Here is a 21,086-nt window from a genome sequence, read left to right as displayed (position 1 = left end):
TTCACAGCCTGACCACATACTGGAGTGTGTTCACACCACACCATCCAAAATACACTTTGCATGAAGAAGGGAAATATGTCTGATTATTTGGCTGCTTGTTTCGGATGAAGAGAGGAGGTGGAATTCAATGCAGCCACAGTGTGCATGAATTAAGATGTGAACACAAGCAAAGCCATATTTTATAACCTGATTCAGTCTCCCGAGAGTTATGCCCGTTACATAACCTATGATTCTAGTTAGATTTGGGTGTGTCAAGCCAGAGAGCAACAGAGCCGCATTTAAAGAACCAATAAAAAGCTTCTTTTAAAAAGCTCACCGCCATAAAGAACCTTGGAGAATATGATACATGCAGCTACCAATGTAAACACAATCATGACGCAAAAAAGCTGCAAGCTTATCTTTGTTTGGACTGAATCCTGGGCCAGTTTCTGAGCTACCAGGCTGGGAAAGCACACTCTGTGCTTTTATAAATATATATAAATATATATATATATATGTATGCTCTACACACTCTCTGCACTCAGACAGGTACAGTAGGTACGGTGAGTCCACTTGATGGAAACTGCTGTGCTTGACGAGTTGTTCTGTTCACTTAAATATGGAAATGAGCTGCCATGTCTTCTCAACTCTTCAGCAGCAATTCCCGGAGATGTAAGACACTTGCGTGTTGCTTTGCTTCCACTCTTCTGTCCGGTTTGTCCTATAGATGTGCTGCCCAGGTGTACTCAATTTTTTGATTCAAATTTTATGGATGCCACATTAGTCACAGCTTAGCCTTCCATTGCATCGTTAAGTAAAGTCAAATCTGAGCCTTTCAGGCTCCAAAGCCTTCATCCCAAATTCTCTCCAAAGATCCTCATCTGATATTAGCTTTTAGAGAAGAGACAACTGTAAATACATGAAAATGACAAAATCTTTTCAACTAGCCCACAGATGTCCAAAGCCAGAAGTCAGTTGTGACCACTATGTGGCATGTGATACGACATTGCACAGCACTAAAATGGTAATAACAGAGTAGAGCTGAACTGAAGCATTGCAAAGGATCTACTGCAGCGTTTGGCACACTCAACTAAATCAGATGAAGTGGGCTTGCTGGTGTGTCGGCCTCTGCAAGTCCATTTGCAAAAACGTCGGAATGAAGGGTTCCGCTAAGTTTGACCGAAAACCTCAGAATGCATCATATCAATTGCACTTATAGGAACAACAATGAGTCAGATCACAATACTAATATGTAATTTGAAGGATTCTGACTCAACTCCTTGGAGGAGGACTTCTGCAGTAACTGTGAGCAAAGTGCTTTATCCAGTAGGCTACAGTGTGTAGCTGCGCAAACGGTAACTGAGTATGGATAACACACACACACACACACACACACACACACACAGACATTGACTGAAGCCGCTTGTCCCAAGCAGGGTCACGGCGAGCCAGAGCCTAACCTGGCAACACAGGGCACAAGGCTGGAGGGGGAGGAGACACACCCAGGACGGGGCACCGGTCCGTCCCATGGCACCCAAGCAGGACTCGAATCCCACACCCACCAGAGAGCCTGGGCCCGGCCAAACCCTCTGCGCCACCGCACCCCCCAGTATGGCAAACAGCATTAGCTAAATGCTACAGCTAAACCTGACACAGCAAAAACAGCTAAATAAACAGCAGACAGAGAGCACTGATGTCAATATCCCTGTGGAGCACCATGTAAAACAGTCACACATTTCAAATCCAGTACTTTCACCCACGAAAGATATGAAGGATGCAAGTTTTTGACTGTATCGCCATTCTTGATGGACACATGACATTCACATAGATACAGTAAAACATTTCAAAACACACACTCATTCACACATTATCTTTAACTGCTTGTCCAAGTCAACCTAGCAGTGAACAGGAGTCTATGATGGGACACCAGTCCATCATAGGATAACATTTCAAAACAGCTACTTTAAATTGCTTAGAGTTCATAGTAAAATATTATTTTCAACAAACCCAACAAAATGATACATTTATACTTGTGTATCTATAAGAATCTAAAGGAAAATGTCAGTAGTGTGAAACACATAACTTAGATCCTAACTTGCTACAGGGTGGCAGCAGGTGGTGTAGTGTTTAGAGTGATCACTTTGAAATAAAAACACCCTGGTTTGCATCCCACTTCTACCTGGATGACCCTTGAGCAAAGCATTTACCCCAAACAGCTCGAGCAAAACTGGGCAGATAATTGCCATTGCACACACACACACATACACACACACATACACACACATTATCTGAAGCTGCTTGTCCCAAGTGGGGTTGCAGCAAACTGGAGCCTAACCCAGCAACACAGGGCGCAAGGCTGGAGGGGGAGGGGACACACCCAGGACGGGATGCCAGTCCACCGCAATGCACCCCAAGCGAGACTCAAACCCCAGACCCACCAGAAAGCAGGCCCTGCCCAAACCCGTTGCACCACCGCACCCACCTAATTGCCATTGCCTTAGCATATAAACTTGCCATTGTAAGTCAGCTTGCATAAAGGTATCAATTAAATTAATAAATGCAAAAATTACATTTAGTGCGTGAGAAATTACTTTGTTTTCATGGCCAAGCTGTAGTCCTGATGTTCCTTTAAAAGCAGCAGGTATTACGGGATCATCATTAAACAGTGTTGAAAACATTACCACTTGTACAGCACAGCCAGAATGGACACATAGCTGCAGGGGCAGCAGATAGTGTAGTGCTTAGTTCCAGAGCCTGTGGACTAGGAGGACCGAGGTTCACAACTCACCTTCTGATGTAGTACTCTCAGGCAAGGTCCTTAACCCACCAAAAAATTCCCAGCTAGATAGATGGGTAAATCACTGCAGCTGAAGAAAAGCACAATTTAAATGAATAAATGTGGGGGAAATTACAGTATGTATAGAAGTCACTGTTTCAGAGGAAGCTCTGGGTCCAGCTTTGCACACAGCATTGTGCTCAGGGCTGTATATAGTACTGTGTGCATGCATCAGAGTTTATCAGAGCATTATAATCCACAGAAAACCTAATATCTTTTTGTGGAACATGGCCAACACACCCCGCCCCCCTCCAAATAACATGGCAAAAAGCATCGGCGCAACAAACAGAGGAACACAGAGACAGGGTGATGTTCAGCCCATCGCCGTGGTCACGCTTTCCCAGCTCTCTGCCTACAGTAAGAGAGGCCCGCGCAGAGGATGTCACGTGAACTTGCCATGCAAACAAGGACGCGGCGCTGCATCTCAGGAGATGTTATTTTTGTCTTGTGAACTTCAGGCAGATCAGAAGGAAAAGAAGAAAAAAGAGGCAGCAGCCCGAGCTATTAGTTTGTGATTAGTGAAGCACAGCTGTCCAACGCAAGCTGACACGCGGCACCAACGTATGGTCCGCTGAGCAGGGACATGGCCGGGCAAGGGGAGTGAGAGAGAGTGGGAAGACAGCGAAGGAGAGCGAGAGAAAAAGAGAGAGTAAGAGAGGGAGGAGGAGAGAGAGAGAAAGCGAGAGAGTCAAGCCTCACAGAAAAGCTGGAAGCCTGCATGTACGCTCCTACATGGAAGCCCCCAGCTTTGATGGGGCCACGTCAAGCGCCTCCCCCACGACTCGAGCTCTCTCAGCCAACACTGGGCTCCGCACCTGACTCACGGAGCTGCCCCGGAGAAAGTGCTGCTCCTCACTAGCCGAGCCGTGCATTCTTCAAATGCAACAATAGGCAGGGTGGCATCGTTTCCGGACAAAGGACTTTCCATCCGTTCGAGCCACGAGACATGACAGGTAAGGAGCCATCTAACTCTGGAGATCCTGAGCCTCAGCAGCTGTCATTCAACAAAGCCCGACTCTCCTAACCCTGAACCCTCGTCCGTGACTATGAATATCCTAGCATTAGTGGTAGCAACACTGTTATTGTCACTAAAGACGGACTCTAGCAATGAGACCCATAGCCACAGGATGGCTGAACGGTTATAAAGGTGTGTTCTTGTCCTGGAAAGAGACCGACAGATATTCCAGCTAAAATACTCTGTATTTTTGTTTGCGTTTAGCCCCAAAATTCTGGTTTACTTCCCACAATCATTAGCCAACAGAAGAGCCAGAATGATTTCAGCATGAAGCCCATATTAAATATCGCCTAGCCTCCCGCTCACCCCATTTGTTACTTTAATAATTCCACTTAACAGATGTTTTCACTGGAGGCGGTTGAGGTCACAGGCAGGAAGTGGGCTCTGGGGCTCCAGTTGAACTTTTCAGTGGGCCTCATTAACCTGATCTTCACGTTTCGTCAAACATGCTCCGTGCCAAGCTGGTGGCTAATTGGCACTGGCAAGAGCGTGAAGTCATGCAACAGATGAGAGCCAAGGCACGGATGCTGGAAGAAGGCACTACAACACCTGCAGCAGGAGTCATGGGTACCTTAAGAACGCAGCGGTGGACGTACCCAAGGCTGGGTCACCACTCTAAGATGGAGATGCAGATGAAGCAAAGCATAGGGTGTTGAGAAAGCAACGCTGCACATGTGCGCTACATCTTGTGCAATTATGCTAGTACTATTCAGAAGAAGGACAGTAGAGTACAGGTTAAAAGCTATTAACTTATCACCTTATTGGTGCTGCTTCAAGTCCAAAGGAAGACCCTTCTTGAGCATCCTGGAGAAAGTTATAGCAAAACTATGCAAATCTTTTCACAGGATGGCTGTGGCAGTAAAATACCTGTGTGATAGCAATATCCCGGTGTAAAATAAACTGAACTGAATAAAAATTCCAAAAATGAGCTAAAGAAGCTTATCACTACAGATGCTAAATAATGCTGACCTTTTGCTGAGCTTGGTGAGCCCAAACTGCAGGCAGAAAGGTCAGTGGTGCAGCCAGGTCCTATGTCCTTAGGAATATTTATTAACATATTGACCTTAAGCATTTCAATTAGCATCATTTATATGCCAAAGTATACATAATTAATATTATCATGCAAATTTCCCTTGCCACCCATTAAACAAAAGATGAAATTATGTATAAATCATAATTATAATTTTTCAAGGTCTTTGACAATCACATCTTTATAGTAAAATCAGTACTCCGGTAGTCCAGGATGTTTGGAATATGCAAATGTTTAAAGTGATTTTGTGCATTTGCATGTGTTTTAATGTTTTTCTTCTTTAAAATTTTTAAACTTATAGTCTAATAACTTTACATGGGCTTTACATAGCATGCTTGTTCTTACCTTAATTGAATGTAACACCGAGCAGAAAGCATGTGTCCAGGGTTTTGGGAAAAGGTTGTGCTGTGTCCAGTGTATGTGAGACAGCTCGCTGAGTTCACTATATGACATTAAAGACAAAGTAAGTCTATGGTGAAATTTTAGCCTTTAATGCAGTCAGGAACCTTGGGCAGCTGTTAAGGCCAGATGAGGCAATATGGTAACAGCCACTATAATCACATGTAACTTTTAGCTTGGGGCCAAAACATACTGCAGCGAGTAAAAAAGAAAATAAATAGACCATCTACATTGGAAAAATAATTCCTCCAAAGGGACTGGTATAATAATTAGCGGGCTTCTCTTGAATAGACTTTTGTAGTTAATCTCGAAAAGACTTCTCAATGTAATCAGAAGACCACAAAAGCTACTGCGTGAAAATGTACAGGACACTGTAATTAGAATCGTAAATTGCTGAAAAGCAATAAAATTGATGTCAGTCAGGTGTTGCATATGGATCACCGACAAAGCTTCTCCTACTTGCTTTTGTCAACCTTCTCTCTTAAAGTACTGGTTTGCATCAAGACTTTCTTCTGCCAAATTCAACTTCAGCAGAAGAAATTAGCAAGCATTTGGTTATTTGACGCATAGGTAACATCTCAACTAATCGGTGATAGAAAAAAAGCTTGCGTCACAAACTTGTTCTGTGAAAAATTACTCTGTGTGATACATGAGAATATCCTATAATAAAGGTGGTGGAAAGTGTCATATGCACAGTACCGGTAAAAAAGTGTGAGTCCACTTGCTGGAAAATACTTTTTCCATGAGGCATTTAGTTAATTTTGTTCGGGAAATGGGCCAAAATGTCAATTTCCAGAGATGCGGGACACTTTTGGGTTGCGTTAATTTCACTCTTCTGCTAAATTCATCCCATACAGGTGTTGCTCTGGTAGACTAGGTACACTTACACTTTACACTGGTAATGTATGGTAATCATGTACCTTTTATAACAGGTAATATTTTATGGATGCTGGCAGCCATACTGGCAATGCAAGAGGCCAGCAGCTGCCCAAAGGAGTGCGCATGCAACCCAAAGTCTAAGGTGGTGGACTGCCGAGGCAGGGGCCTCTACGACATCCCTCGCAAGCTGCAGATGGACACCTTGGAACTGTACCTACAGAACAATCGCATCCGCGGCCTGGGATCCCTGGCTTTCCGGGAGACCCCATTGTTACGTGTGCTCAGCCTGGCCAACAACTCCATCACCATGGTCTCCGCCAACAGCTTCCAGGGCCTGCGCAGCCTCCTAGTCCTCGACCTGGCCAACAACTCCATCCGGGAGGTGGACCGCAGGCTCTTCAGCGCCACCAGGGCGCTGACCGAGCTCAACCTGTCTTACAACAGTATCGGCAGCCTGCCAGCAGCCCTCACTGAAAACCTGCGCAACCTCACCTGGCTGTCGCTGCGTCATAACCGACTACAGAAGCTGGATCGCATGCCTCTGGAGTCGCTGCCCAAACTGCAGGTGCTGTTCCTCCACAGCAACCCCTGGAAATGTGACTGCCAGCTCATCAGCCTAAAGCTGTGGCTCGAGACCTTCCTTTTCAAAGGTGAACGCACCCCGTTGGGCCAGCGGCCTCCCACTGGTCTTCACTGCTAGGTCAAAAAACTGTCACGCACTGGGGGAGGGGGGCGGTCACCTCAAAGCTCCAGGGTCGTGGTCCCGAGTGCTGTTATTGGCGCGGTCCAGATTACTGTGACCCTGCCAGGAAGGAGGACGGATGGAATGTCTCTTAGACTCCTACAGTGTCCGAAGTGGGCTGTAAACCACTGCTGTTTTATGTGCACTAAAGGAATTGAGGCAGAAATTGGAATGTAAATGTCACTCCGCTCACATTCCATATTACTGAATGACATGTAATTAGCCCAGACATTCCAGTGACGGAGGCGGTGTCCGAGCATATTATTTTTATCGAGCGAACAAGGGGTACGACTGGTGACAACAGCTGCTCACGTCAGCTGACATTTCCCAACTATTCACGGCTCCGCTATGCTCAAAGAGGAAATACCAGAATATAATTTTCAGCATATATTAGCCGCAGACAAAGTTGAAATCTGCCATTTGTTTCTGACAGAAGCGAAACACTCAGTGACACGATTTTAAGTTAAATTAATTATCTCTGGAAACGGCTCTCCGCAAAACTCCGCCGGTGTCTTTATTCTGTAAACCATTGTACTGTAGCTGATAAGACTGAAAAAAGGCTGAATATAAACTCAAAATCTAAACATCACAAAGGCCTCACATTTATTTTAAGCACTTTTCGAAAGAGCAGCTAGAGAACCATTCATTTTACTATGGTTTATATCTAAGAAAAACATTTTATAAGCATATACAGTGGTATACATTTAAGAGCAGTGATTCTGAAGGAAAACACAGCTGAACACCTCAAAAATGTAATCAAGAAAGACCTTTTTGGCAGCTCTGCAGAGTTGGAAATGTCTTTCAGCACTTTCTGTTTGCCTTTAAACAATTCATTAAATTGGAATTGCAGAAGCCCGATGATAAATCACCTTTTCTTTAAGTACCTATTCCTCATAAAAGAGCATTCTTTAGTTGCCATCAGGTGATTCAGAATAACTAACGGCACAAGTGACTGGTCCAGCAGTGTGCAATGGCGTGTGTCTACAGGGAGTTTCATTGCCTTCCTCAAAAACATCAGTCAAGATTCGAGCTGAAGTGGTTTTCTTGAAAGCGGTAAAATCACCTAGTTCCGTAACATCTGACTTTTGGGGTCAAACACAAGGCAAAATAAGTTTTGATATGATGGCAGTTTTAGATAAGTAGTGCCTACTAGTGTAAAAAAATATAACAATGAAAAACAAGGGTGTAGTCAGTAGTGCTGGTGTCTCACAGCTCTTGGGTTTTGGGTTTGAATTTGCGTGGAGTTCGCATGTTCTCTCACCGCTCAAGTTTCCTGTCATAGTTTAAAGAAACGTGTTTCAGGTGGACTAGTGACTCTAAAATGCCCTTTGTGTGTGTCAGAGAGAGAGAGGTAGAGAGAGAGTGACTGAGTGTGCGTTTGATTACCTTGTGATGCAGTGGCATCCCACCCTTGTGTGGCATCACAAGGCAATCAAACACACACTCAGTCACTCTCTCTCTACCTCTCTCTGGGATAGACCTTGGACCACCTCAGTCCTGGATTGGAAATGAATTTATTGATGATGGATAACGCCAAAAACGGGGGTATCTATTTCAGCCTAGTGCTGCAGGACAGAGGTTGGATCCCTAACACTGATGGGCCTAGGGCAGAACCTATCGCATTAACATAATTAACATCTGAATTTCACAAGTAAAAGATCCAACTGTGTCAAAGGGGCACAACAATAAGTTTCTGTAGATAATAATTATAAGTAAGAAAATTTTGGTTCTCTGCTATTTACAGGGGGAATAATCGATGAGATCAGGTGTGCGCAACCAGAGGACCTGAAGGAGCGGGATCTCCGGAACATTCCCTACGAGCTCTTTCACTCCTGCCTGACGACCAGCTACAACTACCTGTTTGCCAATATCCACCACCTGGATGCAGAGCACAAGCTGTTGCGCTCCCACGCCCACTTTCACGGGCACGGCGAGGGCGGGGGTGGCGCCGAGGGCCGGGTTGAGTGCGAGCCCCGGCAGCGCCCGCGCCCTGTCAACCTGCGACACGCGATCGCCACTGTGGCCATCACGGGAGTGGTTTGCGGCGTCGTGTGCCTCATGATGCTGGGCGCCGCCGTCTACGGGTGCGCCTACGCCGCCGTCATGGCCCGCTACCAGCGTGAGCTGAAGAAGGCCGAGCAGGCGGCCCCACCAGGCGGCCGAGGAGGCGGCGCCGAGGAGAAGGAGCCCCTCGAGAGCTCGCTCCCATGAGTGGGGCCGTCCCTCCACGTACTGTAGATCCACTGTGTACATACTGAATATGCTGTATATTTTATTACACACACGTACATGTGACTCTAGCAATGGAACAACTGGACTCTCAGGGCTTTAAAGTTCATTTTACTATGCTAAGGTGGTCTGTATTTCCTGTTGTATATACAGGTTGTATAACATTAAAATCCTGGATAAAAATGTAGAAGTACCATATATAATGAACCTAAGACAGCATTCTGCACACACCACTGTAGCAAACAGCCACAAAATCATAATTCTTCCATTTTCTACAAATTACAGCGTGAACATCCGGCGTAATGAGAGATTCAAGGGCCTAAGATCTTTGGGACTGAAAGGCAGGAGGACGAGGGGAAGGGAACTACTTATTGTACTGATTACACAGCAAAGTTGAGGGATGCGCCCCTACCTTTTTCCTTGTCTTGCCAGAAATGGAAAGCTCTCACGGCCGCAATTATGAGCCTTGCCGCGGCAGAATGATTTATGCGCTGAGAAGTTTAACGGGCCAATCGTATCATTTGTCAAATTAACAATATGTTACAAGCTGTTGCATAATTACACAAGAGGAGAAATTGACTTCACGACAGCTTTTTTGGTAAATTATGTTGCTTAAACCTACGTAACCTATTTTAAGTCCAAGGACAAATGGTATAACGAAAGGTGTTGGATAACTCCAAGCAAGTCTGAATCTTATATGTAGTAAAATTAGTGTAGGGATTCCACTTCGGAATGTTGGCTTTCATTCTAACTCAGGAAGTCACCTGAACAGGTGGACCAGGTCTTCTCACGCTTTCTGATTCTACAGTATGCAGGAATGTGGCCACGGGGAACAGTCGGAGTACCATCCGTCCTCAGAGCGCCCTGAGCTTTCATACGTCCTGTGCGACCATGGGTTTCATCCAGGGGCATCTGACTGTGGAAATCCAGTGTAAACTGGTCTCTGCAAAACATGCAAGAGATTTTTTTTAAAAATGTGGCTGCGACAAGACTAACTATGAGCAGGGCCTCGGGTTGGCCGAACGAGTGCAGTGGCCTGTGAGACGGACGCTTCGAGTGCCTCGTGACGCCCTCCAGGCACGGCCCTCTGGTCCTTCAGGAGAACGTGTAACGCGTCGCTTTTACGTCAAGACACGGATTCCACCAAGGGAAAAAAAAAAATCAGAAGAAAAATATGACCAGTCAGGTGGTCCCAGTTTTATATCTCAATGAACAAGAAGTGAAATTATGCCTTTTATGTAACCAAAGAGCCACAGCGTTGTAGAGTTTAAGGAAAAGCAGGGAAGCAGAATGTTTGCAGGCTTCGTGTGCAATGACCATTAAAAACAATCCCAGCTTGAATGCAATCTGCCGGGGCTTTGTCATTATGTGAATTAGATGTGATGCTTTAACACATGATGGGCTGCAGTGACCACACTGCTGATATCAGCCTTTTCCCTTCAGGTGTCGCAAAACGATGCGGCTTCAACACACCCAAGCAATGAGCAAACAGCGTTTCTCTTGAACAACATCCCTAAACGAAATGGCTAAAAACTGACAATGTAAAGAAGAGCCCAGTACGATATAACGTTGACGGGGGCAACCCTCACTGACCCCCAGTTAACGTTTCAGCCCCATGGGGGTCTAAGAGTGAAAAACAAAAGCTGGTCTTTTTCTTTTTCAAATGGTATGTGCTGCAGAAACCACTTGGTATTCTCAAGTTGATACGAAATGCAGCCTAACACTATTCGGGGAACTAAAAATGCTTTTTTTACTCTGCAAGAATTCGTCTGAGTCAGATGCGGCGTTCTATTTGCATGATGTCACCGAGCTGTCAGATGAAGTTAAAGCCTTTGAATATTCATGGGGCCCAAGCTCAATCAGGCAGACCGCAAATGCGTAAACCAAGAGCATGCATAGTTATTAAGATGTTATCTAATGTGATTTAATGAAGCTGCGATGGGAAGCCTGAGAGCTGCTGTGCTTGCAGGTCGCACGGACGTAACGCGCTGACGGACAACAACCTCGGTCCACCGTAATTCTCCAAACCGGCAGGCTGTTTTCCCTCTGAGATCTTGGCCGAAAAAATTTCAGAAACTGCAGATTTATAACTCTGTGTGTGTGAGCGTTCAAATGCTGTCCGTTGTGTGTTTTTCAGAATAAATGGCTGTTAAAAAGGAGGACGGTGTCAGAATGTGGCGGTTAATCGGACTCCGCGCAATCCCATAAGGCTCCATATCAGAGCAAAACAGACTTTTTAGTGAAAGATCAAAATGTTTTTTCTTACAATATCTCAACAAATATTTTCTCAGTTAGGCTGAAAGAATAAACAGCGTGACAGGGTACCTGGGTAGGGTATTGAGTAAACTTAATAACATTTGACAAACATTCCTACAAAGACACTCAGAATATACTGCATATTGTATAAAACACAGTCTGTGCATCTCTTTTTCGCTTAAACACACACACACACACACACACACACACACACACACACAGAGGATCCAGTGTCTCATTGTCCTGGAGCACGACTGCTCTACTATGTTCCTGTTTTAATCATCTGATTATGTGTGTACTGCCTCTCCGTGGCGTCCTTTGTGAGGTTTGTGTGGTTTGGTCTCGGTGTTTTTGTGTGTTGTCTTTGTGGTGTTGGGCTGCGTCGTGCGCTGTTGTCTGTCTATTATTATTTGCGCGCCGCTTGTGTGGTCTGCGGTGCAGCGGGCGCGATTGTTTCTGTGCTTCCGTGTGATGATGTTTGTGCGCCGCGTCAAACGCTGGAATTAACGTGTAAAACGGCATTTTGTTTCACCGCTGCTCATACGCTTCCTTCTAATTCAGTAAGTCAAAGGACCGAATCTGTGCTCCGCAGCCCGATTCATGCAGATTATGGCCTTTTATAAGAAACATGTCATTCGGTGATGTAAAGAGCAGCGCTCGTATTAAAGACAAAATGCGAATGTTTAAGAGACGTGAGATTTTCCCCTTAAAGCTGGCCTATTGAAGCTTTTCTAAAATCTAAATCTACTTAGAGCAGCGTGAGGAGCAGCAGCAGAGCATGCTGGGATATTGCCCTTCAGCTTTCCCTGTACCCAGTGCATTAGACCACCGCAATTATTCGCTCTCCATTCCCTTCAGGCAGCGGCCAGATTTTTGCAGTCAGACGAAAATGATTCGACGTGACATTAATGCAATCATCACAATAAAAATAAAAGGTGCTTTTATTTGCGTGTAACAGGGGGGCGGCCAGAGCGGAGTCACCGAGTTCGGAGCGCACGAGGACGCGACTGCGGTCGTCTTCTGTGACCTTTGGGGGAGGACTTGAGCGCAGCGTAAACCTGACAAAAATAACATGTTGGCATGGCGGCACGTCCAGGACAGCAGGGGGTAAATGCCAGCACAACGAGAACAAACTCTATTTATACGAGTGATTCTCGGGAAGTGCATCGATAAAAACGTGTAAGTTCTGTTCACACGTGTTTAACGTGAGAAATAACCAGAGAGCAAAGCACAGAAAAAGTGTTTAGTGTTACACAGGTATAGTGGCCTTGTAAGTTTGCTGGTTTAAGACTCATTTACAGCTCCTTCTGCAGTACCTCTAGAGGAGGTGTTTACCCTGAATTACTAGAGCGGAAAAACCCTGCCCTGTTAATGGGTCAGACGATGTCAGCTGCTTGGGACTGAAGTGTCAGCTAAAGAACAAAGGGAATATATAGACAAATAGGGACACTTACGGACATGGCGCATCCTTCTGTATTTGTTTTCTCTGGCTGATCAGCATGCTAAGGCGGAGCTGTAAGTCTTTTCAGTGGTTCTACACCGGGCTCTTTCTTTCTGATCCGCGGGCAGGAGCCTCGCTTCGGTGGCCTCTCTCCCAAGAAAGACGGCGTTACGCCCAAGAGGCACGGAGCGGGAGAAGGCAGACAGTCAAAGTGAAACATGTCAGAGCTGCGAAGTTAATGAATGCGAGGAGCCGAGGTCCGGAACGGGGTGCTCTCGGGCCCTCGCTCTGCACGCCAGGGAGCATCGCAAGCGTGGCCAGCTTCACGGAGGGCTTCCCACCCTACCGATGCAAGTGTTTCTGGGGGCGCTGAGCCGCCAAGTCGACACGCTGTGGAAAATGCGAGAAGTGTGCGCGCGCGCTGTAAACCTGCGAACCGCCGAGGTTCTCCTCACATGTTTTGTTTTGTATTACGAAATCAGCAACACGAGCCTCTTCAGCAGCATCTGTGTTTTGTCAGAGAACCAGAACCGCGGGCCTTGTCGACACAGCACTCGCCAGATGGACAGACAATTCGGCAGGGGGAGATGCTTGAAGCGTTCCCGAGAGCGCCGGGGAAGGAACCTAAGAGTTCCGCACGATGGCTGGAGACGGTAGGTGGTGTAGTGGCGAGGTCTGCTGCCTTACTCTCTAAAAATAAAAAGTTCAAAGCCTCTGCCTGCTGTAGTCCCCTTGATCATGGTACTTTCCTGAATTGTGGACTCCAGTAAAAATTACCCTGCTGTATAAATGGGAAAATGACTGTTAATAGCTTTGTGTGGAAACCTAACATGAGTCTCTTTGGAAAAGAATGGCACCAAAATGAAAAACTTATGGTTTATGACACTAGAAGTCAGTTCATAACCTCATTTGTTGGTCCATTTACTTTATGTTGTTGTACATTCACTTTAACTACTATGTCACAATATACAAAATAAAACAGATGTCCCATAATTTATTCAGCGGTTAGGTACTGTACAAGTATCAGCAAAAATAAATTTAAAAAAAAAAAAAGTTTGACTCGTTCAAATCTTATTGCCGTCAAGCTACATACATTAACTAATTTAAATCAATAACACTAATTTAAAATGACTGATGGTAAAAATAGTTTCCACAAACTCCTATTCAGTGCCAACTGCTGACAACAAATATGTCATAAATATAAATGTTTTGTGAACATGCGCACTGTTCCTCCTCTTATTGACTTATTGACCAACACCAGACATGAGCTGTAAGCAATGTGTAAACGAGTTGAATTAAGACGGTTCCAAAGTGTGTTCCGTAGGAGTGCTCTTTACTGCCATCTATCTGCTTGGCAAGTGAACACAGTTCTGCGTCACACTTGTCCTTCAGACAAAGAGCAATAGAAAGAAATATAATCTAACAGTCATCAGATGAGGTCAGAAGAGACTCACCTGCAGCGATCGGGGACTTTCTTTCATCAAGAAGTTGGATGGCGGTACTGGCCAAAACAACACTTTTATTTTCAGGCCCTGAAAAAATGAGAAAGCGAGAAGTTTAAAACAAAAACAAACAAACAAACAAACAAACACACATTTTCAGAACCGCTTGTCCCATACGGGGTCACGGGGAACCGGAGCCTACCCGGTAACACAGGGCGTAAGGCCGGAGGGGGGGGGGGACACACCCAGGACGGGACGCCAGTCCGTCGCAAGGCACCCCAAGTGGGACTCGAACCCCAAACCCACCGGAGAGCAGGGCTGTGGTCCAACCCACTGCGCCACCGCACCCCCCACAAACAAAACAATAAAGACAATTTTTGAAGAAATGTAAAGAAAAAAAAGAAAAAATGATAGACTGAATTATGCATCCCCTACACACTCCAGAAAAATCTGTTTTTGAACTTTTGTTGTACAACAGAAATCTTTGAGCCACAGTTGTGCACCCATGAAGAAAAAGGGTTTTTTTTATTATATATATTTTTTTTATTTTTCACTGCAGCGAGAGAGATTTCTGAACCTGCTCTCGTTCACTGAAATGCTCCCAATCTGCAGTAAATTGCTTTTTGGAGAGATGACGCTTAAACGGGTGTACATGAAGCATTTCAGTCTGGAAGTTCATGGCACATAAATACTAAATCCCATCCTAAAATATCCAATTTCAACCCCCATTGCTCAGCATTGTCTCTTAAAGCAGCAGCCAGTATTAATCAAAATGAAGAGGACAAACTACTGAATGCAAGCGCTTCCCACAAACAGTTGTTGAATGACAATCACTTCTGTTCTGAAATGCACGTTTACACATCTCAGGTCTGAAAGCTCAGATTGTTAAAATCCCGTAGCAATATGCTGTAAGACAAACGTACACCCCAAGGTATCAACATGTTCACTTCTTCTCTGCTAAAAAAGAGGGTAAATTCTTCATTTTATGCCGCTTTTATGCATCACTTAAGCGAAAGCTCTTAGCATGATCTTCTCCTTCGGTCCATAAGGTGGCAGTCTACTCACAGCTTTAATGACATTGTTTAACAGTAGCAGGTTCCATTTTGTGCAAAATATGGTTCAATCAAAATGTTGCGAGAAAAAATAAAAAGAGGATCAATATGAGGTGAAGCATGGTTTTCGCCAGATGAATAGTGCTCAGCATCATCCAGCTTGAAGAAGAAGCTCCGCCGCATTACTTGCAGTCATCACCTTGGCAGGAAATAGATCACGCCACGAGAATAGTTGTGTAAGGCTTAAGTGGAGGACAATGAGCCATAACAAGAAGTATTTGAGACCTATATATAGCTGAGCGCATTTGGAATGCTACCAAACTCGGGCTGGTATTGAAAAATGACAGAGCTGGACTGCAGCGCTCAGGGTCAAATCAGATGTATTAATCACACCTGTCACAATGCATAGAAAAAGCACCATGGCCCTCTTCTCCATCTCCTGGGCTTTGTTCAATAAAGCTCGTTTGAAAAAAGCAGCTCATGTGAGAGGATGCTGAGGGCTAACACCAAAGATTAATACATCTTTCCTTTGCTTCACCGCTATATACAGTAATAAATGTTGTTGAGGTGAATGTTATCCTTCAAAAAGCTGAAAGACCACTATCTTCCAACTTACTGGCAGAAGTAGGAAATACTCTTTTCCCTGTGAAGGACAAACAAACTGTAAGTCCTAATTTCAACTGTTTCATGTTTTAATTCTTTCCACTAAATGAAGTTTCATGTGTAGAATTATGTCCTCTGATCAATGCTTCCATGGTATCTCCTCTCCTTATCTCTTTCCACTGGCTTCCTGTAGCTGTTCAAAACTCTGGCTGTGGCCAACAAGACCGTCAAAGGATCAGAAACCCAATACCTTCGGGACCTGATCGTATCCACCTTTGCCTGCTTGGATGTCACACGCAGAAGGGGCCTAAATCAAACTACCGCAGTTTTTCCATTTTGGCTCGATATCAGGCCAAACGAGCTCTCCCCCTCCCTCAGAACCGCTGAATCTTCATTCAAGCGTTCAAGAAGGGTTTCGAAACACATCTCTTTTTAAGTCCTGTCTCCTGACCGTCTGCCACAATACCTTAGTGGTCCTTATCAGACTCTGTTCTATGGGCAGCTACTCATGTAAACCGTATCATCAAAAACTGTGGTATCAGACAAGATAACAGTGTTTTGTCAATCATGCGTCTCTATCTAAAGCTCTTCCTTTGTTGTGAAAAACACCTTTTTTCACCCTGAGCTGTATGTCACTATAGAGAGAGCAGTACCTGCGAAAGTAATAAATGTAGAACAAGAACGCTCAGTGGTCATGGTACAGTCAGTAATTCATGTACAAATACTGGAAAACCATGATTACTAAATGTCAGCGGATATCAAGTCGTGAAGGAATGAAGAGGCCCAACGAGACCTACGGAAGAGTGTTAAAGGTCACTACGGTGATACCTTGATCCTGTGGTACTGTGATAAAAGGTGAGCAGTTCTGTTCTAAGCAACACTCTGAGTTCTGAGACTGCCCCCCTTTCCCCAGACCACCTGGAGCCACACCCCACCTCTTTGGGAAAGTGACCTGCATTATAGCTAGCGAAGAGCAACAATAAAGAGCAGTTCGAGAGAAAGAACCTGCTTAACCCACTTTGGTTGGCTAAAGGATATGGTCTCCAGCAGCCCTTACTGGGAAAGACAGAGGACCTGTGGATGGTGTCGTCACACAATGTGTTAGAGGTTTTCCTCAGTTACTTCATTTGTGATGTATGATGTCAAAATGTCTCCCACCTACTCTAAGTTGATTGTCTGACCAAATTTTAGCACTAAGGTAAAAGTGTAAAAACCCTTTAACTCTGTAAATGAGAGCAGAAGCTGAAAAATGGTTAACGCTGAAGTGGTGTATAGTCCATTGCACGGGACACCCATGTGTTTCATTTATTCTTATCGCCCATGGCGAGTTCAACACATCCTTGGCGGAGACTTTTGTGGTTCAAGTCGATGGACGGGTGTGTGCCTGTGTGTTGTGGAGGGATTAACTGAAGGACTTTTCACCTGAACTGAAGGGAAGGGAGTAGACAAATGTTCCTGGGATCTGCTCTGCAGCTCTCTTGTACCACAGGGGAAAGTGGTCCGCGTTGAACACACCTTCTTTGTCTTCGGCTGTCAGGAAGTCTCTTGAAACACATAGGACATAGAGTCGTTTAAAATGGAATAGCTGGAGAGAAAAAACAAACCATCCTCCTCCTCCTCATTGGCATAATTGCTTTTGTCATCAAAATAAGGGAAAGGGAGAAAAATATGATAAACCCTATCAATGCCATTATTTTTTTAAATTAATACAGCAGAAATGATAGATAGACAATCTATCAGGCACAGTATTATCAAACCCTCCAATGAATAAGTACTAAATCAGCACAACCATCATCATCATCATCATCATCAGTAAAACCATACATGTGTTTTTTACCAGTTTCACAACAAAGTGCCCGAAGTGAACTGTTATTGTGCAGCCAGTGAGCGTGCGGAGCCAGGATGTGCAGCACTTACTGATTGGACAGCTGCTCGGGCACCACAAACAGGTTTATTCTGGAGAGGCCGGTCCGAGTCCCCAGGAAGGCGATCTCCACCCCTTTGTCCGAATTCCTTCAAATAACAACAGGAAACGTCAATTCGGCGTCAGTCGTGGGTTGCTGCTTGTTTCCCGACTGTTTCTCCACGACACACACAGACTAGGAAACAGAGAAGTTCACTGTATTTTTGGTGAGCCGTTGCTTTGGCTGCAGGACTTCCCGATTACAGGAGTTGCAGCGAACCTGATCGCCGAACGAGACAGCACGCCCGTATCCAGGGCGCTCTTCTGCTCTCTCTTGCTCTGCAGAAGAGTTCCTGCTCGGGGTTGTGTCGAGAGGCACTCTAAAGAGAGCCTTTGCGCACGTACTCGGATTTGTTCAGCGCCAGACTGGTCCAGTAGGCCTCCAGGGGCGCCGTCACCACGGCGTCAAACAGCACCTCCTGAATCAGCTCCTTCTCACCTGCAGGAGCAGCACATCAGGGCGCTGAAATGAGCACTCCGGTGCTCCATCTCCCACACGCGACACTGATTACTGCAGCTCCTAACTCAGAGCCATCTGATCATGACAAAGCAGAAATATTGTAGAGGCATAAATTAAGATTTTAATCAATATTCTTTATCTATAAAGGACTGGCCACTCGGGAATACAGGGCGTGTGACATTGGAGCAAAATAGATAATTTCTAAAAGAGTATAACTGGTTTCTCGTCAGAGTCAGGGAGTAAACGTGAAAGGACGCGACTCACACTTCAAGTGTGGATCCCGTCCACTGAGGTAGAGTTTAATGGCTTCGATCTGAGACAGATCCGCGTGTTCCGGGTGCTCATCTGTGTTGCAGTACGTCCTAACACATCAAGACCCCCACCCCAACCCCACAAAGAAAGCACAGCATTAATAACGTCAGGCCAACTGCGACCTACGCAACAAACCAAAAAAAAAGTCCCCCATGGAGCGGCAACCAGAGGAGAAAGCGGAACCTCCAGAGAGAACCAGGTGTAGTTCTGCACACAGACCCCACGCCACTCTTACCATTCATCTGCTAAGGCCACATCTGGGTGTTCCAGGTCATGGAGCCCTGAAAACAGGAAGACACATCAGCCTCGGAACTGGTGTCCGTCAACAAAGGAACTACCACTTGTGTTGCCATGGTGACAAAATGCTCACACCGCAGGACATCAGCTTTCGGCTCTCCATCTGTGCTAGTAGTGTACATATTTGTACCATTCTTAGCTGTGCCCCAGACGGAAGGATGGGGAACTACATGTTGAATGCATCAGCTGTCATCGTGCACATGTACATATGACTTGGAAAACGGAGTACGAGAAACGGTGTGCATTTTTCTAAATATCCTCACAGTGTTCTTTCTTAAGCAAAAAGGAACCGTGTACAGTCTATGAATTTGTTATAACATATAGACCAGCACGACTAAAGTTTCATCTCTGCAGCAGTACTGTGTATTTTTATACCAAACGATGGGCATAATGTAACGATGGACAATATATCGCTTCTATCAACAGGAGTACAACTCGTTCAATTATAAATCTTCTAATAAGGCTAGTAAGCAACGACAACTCTGCAATACTTATTTTTGGTCTACATTTCTGATGATCCTCACTAAAATGGAAAACATGGGCCTTTGTGCCTGGTTTTCATTCATAATTCATTATTGTATTGCATGTTTTTCTTCATCTCATGAAAAATAGATATTTTTATAGCTTTTGACAGGTTTTACAATTGCAAAAAGTGCCAAGTCATGCGCGTGTAATTACAAACCAGACGACGTTCACATTTTGAGCAGATGAATATTAAAACCCATGATTCCTGGGAAAAAAACACCACAAAACGAACTAATATCTGGCAAACACTGCAACTAACCAAATATTTAACTTCCTTTCTAATTGCAGCCTTCCCTCGACTCAAAATACATGATGAACATGAGAGCCAAGTCAGGCAGAATCCTGCGAAGCAGGCGGCTGCAGGGAAAGTGTGGAAGCGGGAGGAGCTGTAAGCGATACCCACCTTCTTCAACGGTCACATTCCCTCTGAAGAAGTACTTGCCGTGTCCCCTGGAAAGGGCCACTCCTAGGCTGAAGACAAGGAGGCACAACGAGGCAGGCCCATGTTTACCAAGTAATGAGCCTTTCAGCACTTCGAGTAAATCATAGCCACAGCATCAAAAAGCGTATGGTACGGCACAAGCCACACATGTTGCCGTCACCATTAATCACACTTAGAAAGCAGTAGAGCACGTTGCAAAGGACTGCCGTTCCTAAAACATTACTTTCATGAACTGTCGAAAAAAATTACTGAAAATCTTACGTATTAATTATAACAGTATTTCAAACGATCCAGATTTTTTTTCCTATGCAATCCAAGAGAAAATGGTCAAAGAATACGTGCATACGTGACTTAATGGGCACGAATAGGTATGGGATGAATACAGCACGTGAAGTACAACATCGCCGTACCTGAATGGGGTTCCCTTGATATCGGTGTAGTAGTAGTCATTGTGCAACACCAGGACTCGTTTCTGAAAAATCAGAGGACCATCTGTGTTAACTTCACCCTGCAGGGTGTGCGAAATAACACATGGGAGCGACACTCCCTGCTGTCACTCGACACTCTCTGCTTTGGTACGGAGGGAATGTCACGCTGGTGCAGGAATCTCATAAGGTATACTCGTGTTCTACTGCATTTATCTGTATCGCACGCCTGTCCTCTACTTTATCTGGTACGTTAGAGAGCCACGCTGCCTGGCTGGTTTGTGTTATGAAGGCTTTGCTGCAACAAGGCCACATCGTGGGTGCCTCCTCCAGGCTCCGAGGTGTAATATCCCTTATCGTCGCGATAATCGCCGCCTCGGCCGTGCGCTCGGGAGCCGAATCCGTTCCGCCGAGCGTGAGCGGCAGCCACGGCTTCATGCTTCCGCTCGAGCTTTTGCACAATTATACAGAATATTCACAGATCCCTGAATACGGGGGGCAGATAAGGTCAGGCAGCCGGGTTGAGTTTAACGTCGCCGCCCACTTCGCCACTGAAGAAGAAGGCAGGCGTGAAAGGAGAGAAAAATGGAGGGACGGACCCATTTTTCACAGCTCACAGAGGTTTGGAAGTTCTCGTTTCAATGTAATTTGACAAAGGAAACGTCTCCGTGGATGCTCTCAATGTATCAGTATGGAAAACCAGAGAACATGGGACACTGGAGAGCGTTGGGGTACGGGGATGAGTCGGCACGTGTGGCC

General features: G+C 45.3%; 1 protein-coding gene across 1 annotated transcript in view; it reads right to left on the bottom strand.

The window, feature by feature from the left end:
* cacna2d3a (calcium channel, voltage-dependent, alpha 2/delta subunit 3a) overlaps positions 1-21,086 on the bottom strand; it is a 169,307-nt gene that overhangs the window by 27,166 nt on the left and 121,055 nt on the right. The window contains exons 21-28 of the mRNA XM_029259247.1: positions 20,313-20,374; positions 19,864-19,931; positions 18,874-18,919; positions 18,591-18,688; positions 18,212-18,305; positions 17,821-17,916; positions 17,326-17,447; positions 14,261-14,338 (exon numbers count right to left, since the gene is read on the bottom strand). Of these exons, the coding sequence (XP_029115080.1) occupies positions 14,261-14,338; positions 17,326-17,447; positions 17,821-17,916; positions 18,212-18,305; positions 18,591-18,688; positions 18,874-18,919; positions 19,864-19,931; positions 20,313-20,374 (664 nt within the window). The remainder of the gene's footprint in view (positions 1-14,260; positions 14,339-17,325; positions 17,448-17,820; positions 17,917-18,211; positions 18,306-18,590; positions 18,689-18,873; positions 18,920-19,863; positions 19,932-20,312; positions 20,375-21,086) is intronic.

The sequence above is a fragment of the Scleropages formosus genome, chromosome 2 (genome assembly GCF_900964775.1).
Source record: "Scleropages formosus chromosome 2, fSclFor1.1, whole genome shotgun sequence".
Classification (NCBI taxonomy): Eukaryota; Metazoa; Chordata; class Actinopteri; order Osteoglossiformes; family Osteoglossidae; genus Scleropages; species Scleropages formosus.
The sequence above is the reverse complement of the archived record's forward strand: the minus strand, read 5'-3'. Positions and strand labels throughout refer to the sequence as shown.